This window comes from Erythrolamprus reginae, chromosome 4 (genome assembly GCF_031021105.1).
Source record: "Erythrolamprus reginae isolate rEryReg1 chromosome 4, rEryReg1.hap1, whole genome shotgun sequence".
NCBI lineage: Eukaryota > Metazoa > Chordata > Lepidosauria > Squamata > Dipsadidae > Erythrolamprus > Erythrolamprus reginae.
The window spans coordinates 33361670-33373473 of record NC_091953.1 but is presented as its reverse complement, the minus strand read 5'-3'; the positions used below and the strand labels follow the sequence as shown (position 1 = coordinate 33373473).

Below are 11804 nucleotides of genomic sequence, written 5' to 3'. Positions count from 1 at the left end.
AAGTCTGATACCCTGAAAAATACTAATATTAATTGTGGCCTTATTACATAAAGGCTTCCTCAGAAGGCCACATCTATGGCATTTGAAGGAGCAAATCCTCTACCAGGAACAAATAAATGGAAAACGTAGCCAACAGTGTTAATAGAGGCCAGGCCTCAGTGCTAACTGCACTAACTCTCTCTCTCTCTCTCTCTCTCTCTCTCTCTCTCTCTCTCATTCTTTCTCTCTCCCCCTCCCTCCTTCCCTCTCCCTCCCTCTTTCTCTCTCTCTCACACACACTTCTGCCCCAGATCTCATTGTGAAAGTTCTCTACATTTTTATCATCACAGCCAAAAAGATAAAATAAAAAGGATATATAATTTGTAAGAAGAATGTTATTTCATGAATTGCAACTATGTGTGAAAGAATTGGCATCTACTAGGACAGAAAGGGAGAAAAGTGCTTAATCCATCCATTTTAAAAAGTTCAAAGCCCTCTTTTTCCCTTCTCCAGTGGAAACATCTCTCCTAAGAAACCCAAATGGATGAAGGAAAATCACAAAAGGTAAACAGAGTTATGGGCTTTTAATCTTAATTTCAATGGCCTTCCCCTCATGTTCCTCCATAAAAATCGATTACAATATAAATGCAGTTAACTTGCTGCCAAAAATTATCCACTGAAAGGTGGCAAGAAGTTATCGGAAAAGGATAAGAGAAGTTTCTCATTTACCTAATAAATTTTCCAACTTTCTAATTTCTGGAAACTTCTGTATATTTTACTCAAAATTACGGGTTTCAGCTTAAAAAATGCTCTGGAGACAGAGCATATTGGCAAATTTCTGAAGTAAGCTCATGCATAAGTACATTTAAAAGTCACACAGGTATAACGTATTTCCGATTTTATGGAAAAGAAGTTTTAGGAAAGAAGCTACTTGTAGAAGAGACACAGAGGTTGCTTAGCAATTCTCTTCTCTGTCCATCAGTTTTCCACTGGAAATTACATCCCCTAGCTTTTTCCTCTGTGGAGTTTATATGCATATTTAATTTAACAAAGAGGCTGTTGGGGATTAGTATTTATTTACTTTACTTTCAATTTATTTTCAGACTTGAAATTCCTTTCTTCCTGTTTATTAAAAAAATGCAAATGTTGGTGTTTTTATAAAAAAGAAAATAAACTGAAATTTATACCCTTTCACAATCAATTTCAGAACTCCTTTAGGTATAGATTCCCACTTGCTACAGTTAATTATGTTTCTGAAAATACTTACTCTGGTAAGTATTACTTCCCACTTGCTACAGTTAATTATGTTTCAGAAGATACTTACTCTAGTTATTCTAGCATCCTGCAGAAGGCACATATGAACAAACTCTTAGAGTTTACAAAGCATAGAAAAATGAATGTTTGCTGGCTTGGTTAGGCTTAGCCCAAGTTCAGTGTCCTTTCTACTTGATTATCTTTCTACATGTACATTCCACAACTCTTTGAGAAGGTTAGCTGAAGAATTGGTGGTATTGCTGAATCAGCTGAACAATCAAGTGGGTAATGTGATAACATAAATGCTATTGAAACATTGATGCTTCCTTGAAACTCAGCACGTAGGTCCCTTAGATGTTCTGGGATAAATATCAGAATTCTAGATACTATAGCTATAGTTAGTGGGAATGTTAGTAAATATGTTTCCTGAAGAATTGGTGGATATCCATTTGAGAAAGACATTTTAATGATATTCAAGTTATTGATCATTAATGTCCTTACTGAACAAGAAATTAAGATTCTTGCAAGTGGCAAGAAAGCATCTTATTTGCTTTTCCATTACTCTTTATGTAGGAGGAGGTTTGGAGAGGATTCTTCAATACATTTGTGTATTATCAAGCTACAAATGTTAGGCATAGCTACTACAATGTTAGGTAGCTTCTAAGAAGGAATGTTTTTTTTTTTGTATGTTGTGTTTTCTCTTTTCTTCCCTCTCACTCTTGCCCATATCTTTCACCCTTTCCTGCTTCCTGCTTTTATAGAATATTAACTATGTAATAGTAAATTCTAAGCTCTGAGAAATCTGTCTGTCTGTTTCCTTGACTGCAAGAGTAATCTCCAAATTGCAGAATTCAACAAAAAAGAAATAGCTAAAACAGAAGGAAGAGAGTTGATGTACTGTTCATCAAAGAACAACTGCTCTGCAATACTGATATGGAACCAGGAGCTTTTTATAGGAGGAAGCGTTCATTAAAAGAAAAGAAGAACCTATGTGCATAAATGCACACCTAAACAGGTGCTTTTCTTCAATTTCAAGGATGGGGAAAATGTATAAAAAGGGCTTCCCACATAGCTTTCCTTTTTTTGCAACTGATCAATAAGATCAATAGTTGCTCCTCTTACAGAATGTAACATGAAGCAGTTGGGTCCCTAGAGATCTTTCCTTCCAACATCAGGATAACCCAACCTCTGTCCTTGAAGTATGGTGGTGTGCAGTGGTGGGGTCCTATTGGTGCACTAGGAGACTTCATTCTGGTGGCAGCCGCCAGATTGTGAAATTTGTGTGTAACCGCTCTGGTGCTGTCTTCGCCAGACTGTCGGTCAGCGGCATAGCTTTTTCTGGATATTTTGGCCTTTTTTGCTTCCTGTGCATGTGCAGAAACAAAATCTCATGAGGTGAAGCTGATTTTGGCACATTTTTGCTTCCTGCCCATGCATGAAAACAAAATCATGTGAGGGATGTGGAGGACGCATGTGAAGTGCGTCGGTATGCAGATAAGTGCAACTCACCACTGGTGGTATGGAGTTAAGAGTTTGGATATCATTATTTTATTTTACTTGCAAAAAGGGGCCCCCACATTGGGGTAGAGGGCTTCCCTTCCTACTAGAACTGAAAATCAGGGGAAACAGTTCTATATTCCTGTGGCTACAATTTTATGGGAGTCTTCCAATGCCCTGGAAGACAAATTCTGCAATTGCATTGGTAATATTGGTGCACATTGGAGAAAAGCAAATATTGCACTTATGGCAGATCTGAGGTTGATACGTTCCACTCCGAACTGCCTCCAAAAGAAATAGGGTGCATGAGTGAAACAGGTCTAGCTGACAACCTGTGAAAGTTCAGAGCCCAGCAATCAGATGGGTTTAGTAGTCCTCCCCCCCCCCCCAGATCAACTGGAACACAGCTGATCCGCCATCTCCTATAATTATCTGCAAAGAAGATAATGCACTGTAATGCCAGCAAAAATCTTTGAAACTTTTCATGCCAGGACCTCTTAGACTTCCTTCAACTGGCCACAGCAGCAAGCTTGGAATGAGATGGAGACTATATTGTGGAAACATGTCCATGAGAAACAGTAGAGTGTCTTCTCACTACATGTAGATAAGCCATAGAAAAGAACCAACAGTTGCCCAAAGGAAAATCCAATCATTTGTAATGAACAAATTGGGACTGCAAAGCGAATTGCACTTGTGAAGCTAGTCAAATGGGTACTTAGCATTAAGTCTGAAACATTAATTCTGGATTTGATATTATAAATCAAGATTATATTCATTTATTTTAGATATTTGTCATATAATTAATTTCCTCACTCAACTAGGTTAAGAGTTAGGGTTTAAGTTGCTGCCTCTGCTTTCTTTAAAAAAATAGTAAAATTTTGGTCAAGACATATGACTTGTTCTTTCTGTAAAGTAGATGACATATAAGTGATTTGTTAAAATCAATATGTACCCAATTTTCAGTAACAAACCAATGTGAGGTAATAAGTGAGACAAACCAGGGTAAACCTGGCTTGAAAGACAATCTTTTAACTCACATCAGAAACGAACAGATTCCCCACCCTTACAGATTTCGCTTGACAAAGAAAGGAATCCTTAAAATTAATCACATTTTTATAGGCTGTTCCTATAAAATAGGGTAAATAACATATAAATAGATTCTTATTCAACTAACAATGATTTTCTTTTTAAACTAAACTTATCATGATTTAGGAGATGGCTTTTAAAATCTTTCTGGCTTCTTAAAGGATGTAAAATCAAATGTTGGCACGTTAATTTTTTTTATTGTTGTTGCAAAATTACATTTACTTTAGCATAGTTATACGCATTCTTTGTTGTTGTATGATGGTTATGTATGTTGGTGTAGAGTATAATTCACCATCCTGAGGTTGGGACGGGTTTTCCCACTATCTTTATTAAAGGAAGAAAATAACTTCCTTATGGAAATTGACCAGGCACAGGGACCAGTGTGAGGGAGAGAAAAAATCACAACACCAATTCGAAAAGTGAATTTGAATGTTCCATTCCCATAACACTTTATAGTAGGATTAAAACTAGGCTCTGCTAGCTTTTCCCTTCCTACATAAATTCTGGGGAAAAAAGTACAGATACTTAAAGTTACACATACACATCAGTAGGGTGTTTAAAGAGATTACTCCAGAAATTTTGTATTTTAAAATTCTGCATTAGGAAATTTAGCTCTCAAGGAAAGAAACACAGTGATTCACATTTTAAAAATAGGCTTCTAACGCATTATATAAATTTGGGCAAATCCATATAAGGCCTCTCTATATTATGACATGTTGCAAATATGCATACAAAATTTCCTATAATTTTTTTTTTAATCTGTAGAAAAATGATTGCTGGCCCGGAATATTAATTTACAAAGATGGATTTTAAGAAGGCAAGAATTTTAGAGATTTAGATATCCCTAATTAGAATAATTGTAGCCACAGGTTAATCCATTAGAACAGTTGCAAGATGAACATCTTATGGTAAAAAATGACTTATTTTTCCTTTCAGAGATTTGCCTTTTTCTTTTTGTGCATTCTGTGACAGGGGTTCTCAAAAACCATCCCTCAGCACGAGGGACTACCTGATATGACCCTGACCAAGCATAGAAAAGATGACCTCTAATGCAAGTAAAGGATAGTATATGATTGCAGGATCAGTTTCAAGGATTTACAATAAACAGCGATAATGTATATAATTTGCGGGCTGGACACAATGTGTATGTGTATTCAGTGAAGGACTCCACTTACCTTTTCCTACTGGTACCGGGATCCCAAGGCCGGCGTGGGCACTTGCCCACCTGACACATGTACACATGCCCCTGGGCATGCGCCCGAAGCAAAATCGCATGCAAGGATGCTTGCACGGGTGAGATTTTGGAAATTTTCGCCCTTTTTTTGCTTCTGCGCAAAAAAAGAAGCAAAAATTGTCAAAATCTAGCCCGTGTGAGCATCCTCGCGAGAGATTTCCCTTTGGGTGCATGCACAGAAGCAAAGTCTCACACAAGGGCATGCTCACACGTGTCGGGCATGCACCTGCCCACGCTGAAATCCCACTAAAAAGTCCTAACGGATCGCCGATCCCATTTGTACCTGGTGGGGCCCATTACTGTATATATCTTTGAAATGCAATTAGATATAACCTAAAAATGATATACAGTGGTACCTCTACTTAAGAACTTAATTCGTTCCATGACCAGGTTCTTAAGTAGAAACGTTTTTAAGTAGAAGCAATTTTTCCCATAGAAATCAGTGTAAAAGCAAATAATGCATGCAAAACCATTAGGAAACAAATAAAAGTTTGGAATTTGGGTAGGAGGAAGAGGAAAAAGAGGAGGACAGTCACTGCCGAAGGAAGAAGGTGAGGTGAGCGTTCTCTTTTGCCTTTCCGTGCCCAGATGTTCCGGGAGGCAACCTCGCACCGGGTGTATGGGAGGCAGCACAAGGGAGTCACCACAGCGAAGTGGTTTATTCTCTCTCTAAGTGCCCAGACAAAGGCAAATGCTCCATTTGCTCTGGGCTACCAAAGCCTCCTTAAGTGCCACCGAAAGCCCAGAAAAGCTCGAGATGGCCGGGATTAAAGGAGGAATGGCAGCAAACTGGCCAGGCCTTTGTGCCATTCTCAAATTTCCTGGGAAATTTTTGGGGGCTTGGGTTCTTAAGTAGATAATGGTTCTTAAGTAGAGGCAAAAAAATCTTGAGCACTCGGTTCTTAGGTAGAGGCGTTCTTAAGTAGAGATACCACTGTACTTTGTTGCTTTTTTCCAACCAATGATTGCAACTTATTTATCTTTCCTCATTGTCCAATGACCTCTGGCCTTATATATGCTGTTCTACTATTATGTAACATAATACATAATGTGTTAATGTGCTGTTGACCCCATCCATATTTGTCTAGCTTCCTGGGAGTTCTGGATCCCATTAAATATTTATTTTGGCCAATTGTTTAAGTCCGCATCTAGTTGAAGCAGGATATAGACTGAACCCCTTTTGTTGATCTTGCAACTCCGTCTCTCCAGTGAATGGAATGGGGATTTGGACAATGGATTCCTATAGCTACAATTGTTCCCGTGTGATCATTCAGTGAAGACTGAACATGCTCAAGGGTAATTAAATCTGCAGACTCCTTGACGCTCAGAATCTTTGGCCCTATTTATGGCTAGGTAGACAAAGGAAAATTGAAGGGTAACATACAGATTATACTTGATTGCTATTTAGATTTAACAGGAGAAACCCAAGGATGTGCTCTAAATTTGAAATTCTGAAACTTGGATTGCAGGAAGAAGTGAAAACAAATTATTTTGTGAAAACCATTGTGTATCTCCTTATCACCCAGAATTCACATCCAAGCGAAACAGTCATCCTCATGGGCAATGCAAGCCATTATCTACAGGGATGAGTTTGTGTACACAGGGACTGTTTTCTTTGCATGCTTTTGGGAGAGAGAGGGAGGGAAGGAAGAAGCGAGAGAGATGCCTACATACATACATACACAGAAACATGCATTCATACACACATGACACAGAGAGAGAGAGAGAGAAAGGGAGTAAGAGGAGGGGGAGGAGGAAGAGAAGAAGAAGAAGAAGAAGAAGAAGAAGAAGAAGAAGAAGAAGAAGAAGAAGAAGAAGAAGAAGAAGAAGAAGAAGAAGAGGGGAGACTGGCAAGAACAAGAGGGCAGATGAGTAAAATTCCTGAATTTTATCATCCTCAAAGCATCAAGGGTCAAGATACCGAAAATATATTGAACAGCCTAAGGGAGAGACAGTGAGGTAAGTGCTGTGTGGCATTTCTTCATGGGACACCAGTATGCTAGAGAACTCTGTATCATTCTTTACAGGTATCTGAAAAAGCTAAATATCAGTTTAAGAAATTACCAAGCCAATTAAAAGAGTATGGCTATCAATATCAAAGCAAAGGCCATTTCTTTCCTTGAAGGAGGGAGGGAGGGAAGGAAGGAGGGAAATAAGGAAAGAGAGAGAAGAAAATGATATGAGAGAATGGAGATAATAAAGTGAAATTTCATTGTTTCTTTTTACAGCATCTCAGCATCCTTAGCAGAATTCAGCCTTCATTGTGTGATGATCTGTCTCCCATACTCCTGGATGGTCAGTGGCTTGACAGTTGTTAGAATAAATGTGGCTGATTCTTCTTTCACTGAAATTTCTTCCCTTGTTGCAGCACACACAAAAGTTGTGAAAGAAGTTGTCCTTTCCCTCCCCCCACTCTCTCTTGCTCTGTCTCCTGTATGACATTTTTTTTTCTTTTGCTTTGTGTGTTGTTCTTGATGTTTCTGGGTTTTTATTTCAGCTGTTATTAACATTTACTGAGTAGGCAGAACACAGACACTGCCAACAGCCACAGTGGTACGGCCAGACACATTGATCCATTGCCTGCAATTCCTGTACCAGGTCCTATGATACGAGAAAAAGGAGACAAAAAAAGAACAAAAAATTACATGTGGTGTAATATATAAGAAATGGATTATATGGGAATAACATTCTCATCACTACTTTTTTCCTCAATCTGAGGAAATATATTGGCTTTCAGGATGATGGTCTTTGGATAGGACTCTGCTATACACACACACACACACACACACACACACACACACACACACACACACACAGTGGTACCTCTACTTACGAACTTAATTTGTTCCATGACCAGGTTCTTAAGTAGAAAAGTTTGTAAGAAGAAGCAATTTTTCCCATAGGAATCAATGTAAAAAGCAAATAATGCATGCAATTGGGGAAACCACAGGGAGGGTGGAGGCCCTGTTTCCTCCCAGGAGATTCCTAGAGAAGCCCCACAGAGGCTTCTCCCCGCCTTTTCCAGCCCTGTTTCCTCCAAGGAGATTCCTAGAGAGGCCCAATAGAGGCTTTTCCCCGCCTTTTCTGGTTACAGTTTTGGAGGCTCGGGTTTGTAAGTGGAAAATGGTTCCTGAAAAGAGGCAAAAAAACCTTGAACATCCAGTTCTTATCTACAAAAGTTCATAAGTAGAGGTGTTCTTAGTAGATGTAATAATAATAATAATAATAATTAATAATAATTAATTATATTTGTATGTTGCCCTTCTTCGAGGACTCATAGGTACCACTATATGTGTATGTATGTATGTGTGTGTGTGTGTGTGTATATATATATATATATATATATATATATATATATATATATATATATATATATATATATATATATATATGACGGTCTTGGCATATTCGGGTTTCTTCCTGTGTAGGATTTGGAAATTTCTGGCGACGTTTCGATGAGGTCCCACTCGTCATCTTCAGGCTGGTGGACCTCGTTGAAACGTCGCCAGAAATTTCCAAATCCTACACGGGAAGAAACCCGAATATGCCAAGACCGTCATACCTGTACCCGTGAAAATCTACAAAAATCTACAAAAACACACACACATATATATAAGCACGAAGCTTAAAACTTCAGCCTGATGATGGTGAATGTGATTTCACCGAAACGTCGCATAGACACTCAAAATATTACACGGGGCAAAACCCGAACTCAGAACAATATATATATATATATATTCATTCATTCATTCCATCACACTAATAAGTAGACAATTTTTTTGAAGGAATTCATAGGAAAAAAAGATCTTTTCAAAGTTTTACCGAACCAAAATGCAGTAAAATAGAAGGATTCTTGTCCATATCTCATACTTGCCTTGGAAAAAAAAAAGGACTAAAAATGTCAACTAAATGATAATTCCAGTCTGCAAGGTGTTTCATTCCTTGAAAAGCATAACCAACAACCAACCAAGCAGATGAATGGGAATCCTGCATCTTGTATTATGGTCTATTAAAATAATTGATGTTGGTGATTGTCTCTGTGCATAATTCACAATGCTTTTTGCCCTCAGTGAAATTCAGAAACTCAAATTAAATTCAGATCATGTAAAGTTGAAAAAACTATATATTTCCCCTCAATGGCTTATTCCTATCTAGACAATTTTAATGAGTCGGTTTTTAAAGTAGATCAGGTCAAGAAACAGGTACCACAAGGATTAAAAAAAATGTTATGTTGTTGTCCTAAAGTATATGAACAGAATCTTGAAAGTTCGTCCAGGTTTTACCCAACCCTGTCTTGTACTAAACAAAATCAAGGTGGAATAAGGTGATCGTTCCTTCTCATTTTTCCTTCCTTGTGGTCTCTTTTCCATGTCCTTCCTTTATAGCTTACTTTGTTTTTCATTTGATGGCTCTTTCATAACTTCTCAAGGTCAGCAACAATCCTTTTACATCATGTGAGCAAGAGCTCTCTATGAATTTTATTTTTATCTGCTCTCCCCATTTTATCTGTACAAATTTTCATCATGTGGTGGTCCTTGAATGCAAAGGATCATTATAATTCTGCACATTCACAACCATCTGCTTACAGCCAGACATCCCCTCTTCAGGGACCAATTCATCACAGCACTCTAATCAATAAAACATGGAACCAATCAGCAAATGGCTCCAATCCCAGAGGAGACTGCGTAATTATTTATTTGGTAATTGGGAAAAGGAATGATTTTCAGTATAACATTTATGGTCATGTAGCATGATGCCCATGGAGTGGAGCAACAGGAGTTCTAGAAAAGCTTTGATTTTCACAGGGATGGGCAACGAAAAGCATTCAATGCTTCAGCAACAAATAATACGGAATCATAACAGGGCTATTAAATGCTGACATGATGCACATCCTTTCATTTAGACATGTGAACTGCACTCCTACTTAGAAAGGTCTCTTAAATTGTATTTGGCATGGTGACACTCTGAGAACATAATGTAATTCCATGGTAAATTCTATATTTGCATTATATAAATGTTGCAAAATCAATTGTTCCATCCTGAATCAGAATTATTCTTAAAAATTCTATACTAAGAGAGCGAGATGGAAATATGTTTGTGTGTACGTTTGAATAAAAGAAAATCAAGTATTTGAATGAGGGAATAGAAGACTGATTGAAAAGTTAAGTGCTGACAATTTTATGGGGCTATTACTATCTTCATATATGTTGGATTGGACCAAAACTCTACTTACCCAACATCTCTGCAAATTTGCTTTAGAAAGAGAAACCTTTATAAATTATCTAGATAATAGATAAATCGTTATTACATGTAATGCAACATTAATACAGTGGTCCCTTGATTTTCGCGGGTTCAAACTTCACAAAACGGCTATACCACAGTTTTTCCAAAATATTAATTAAAAATACTTTGCGTTTTTTTCCCCATATCACAGTTTTTCCCGCCCAATGACGTCATACGTCATCGCCAAACTTTCGTCCGCCTTTAATAAATATTTTTTTTAATAAACTTTAATAAATAAATATGGTGAGTAATAATCTAAATGGTTGCTAAGGGAATGAGAAATTGCAGTTTAGGGGTTTAAAGTGTTAAGGGATGGCTTTTGATACTGTTCATAGCCAAAAATAGTGTATTTACTTCCGCATCTCTACTTCGCGGAAATTTGACTTTCGCGGGCGGTCTCGGAACGCATCCCCCATGAAAATCGAGGGAACACTGTAATTAAATTTTCTTTTCTAGGTCAAATATTTGGGAGATTCTGAGAAAAATTTGTGGATCCTTTAAAAACAGTTAATTGTATCATAATATAAGGTGTTGTAAGACATTAATATAGACAAAATGCCAGTTAGGTGGCAACAATTACTTCATCTTTGCTGTTCTAAAAAAGCTGAATAGGGTCAGAAGTAGCTGTATGGATGACACTAATATCAGGAGATATTAGTGTTGTAGATGAAGACATTCCAAAAAAACGTCCCAAGAATACAGTGGCAAGTCACTTCAGTCCTCTTGTCAAGAAAACTTTATGGATCTGTCTGTGAGCATATCCATACTGTATCCTTAACCTATCTTGTGTTTCTGCCATCATAACTTTAAATCAGAATAAGAAAAAATCCTATCTGAAATCCCTTTGCAGTTTATAAATAATTCAATCTGGACAACAGCCCAACATAGTATCCCCTTGGCAATTCCTTCCTGTTATCCCCTCCCAGGAAAATGCCTGTGAGCAAGTCTGAATCAAGACACAAACTTTTATTAAATATATGAATAAACAAAATCTTTAAAATTAAAACAAAGTTTTCTCAGGTTTTCTTTAAGGTGGTACAGTTTCTGTTACAGGTGTTTCTCAGTGGGCATAGTGGTTATAAAATTTGTGTGACATGCAGAATGTTTCTGGTTTAAACCTTAACATAAATTTTCAAACACCCTTTTTTTCATTTTTTCTCTTTGAACTATTTCTCACTTGAAAAAAAAACCCAGTACACAATTTTATAATTTTTCTAGTCACAGATAAATCATTTAATAGCTCAGCTGGGGTGAAACCATTCTAACTCAAATGCCTGGAAAATTAATGAATGTCCGGGGGCTTTTAAAAGCAGTTTAAGAGGAAGGAAGGAGATAAATTAAAGGTAGAAAAATAATCTTAATGCAAATAGTTATTGCAAGGTTTTGAACTTTGGTGTTCATGTTAAGCAAGTGTTACAATTATTATGATCCTGAGGAAAATAGAATAATCTGCAACAGAGTTTGAGAAACA

The 11804-nt window shown here is 37.3% G+C and overlaps 1 protein-coding gene across 1 annotated transcript in view; it reads right to left on the bottom strand.

Annotated features, from left to right (window-relative positions):
- Positions 1–3993: 3993 nt before the first annotated feature.
- Positions 3994–11804, bottom strand: part of LSAMP (limbic system associated membrane protein) — a 662291-nt gene continuing 654480 nt past the window's right edge. The window contains exon 7 of the mRNA XM_070750009.1: positions 3994–7651. Coding sequence (XP_070606110.1) covers positions 7554–7651 — 98 coding nt within the window. The 3' untranslated portion in view covers positions 3994–7553. The remainder of the gene's footprint in view (positions 7652–11804) is intronic.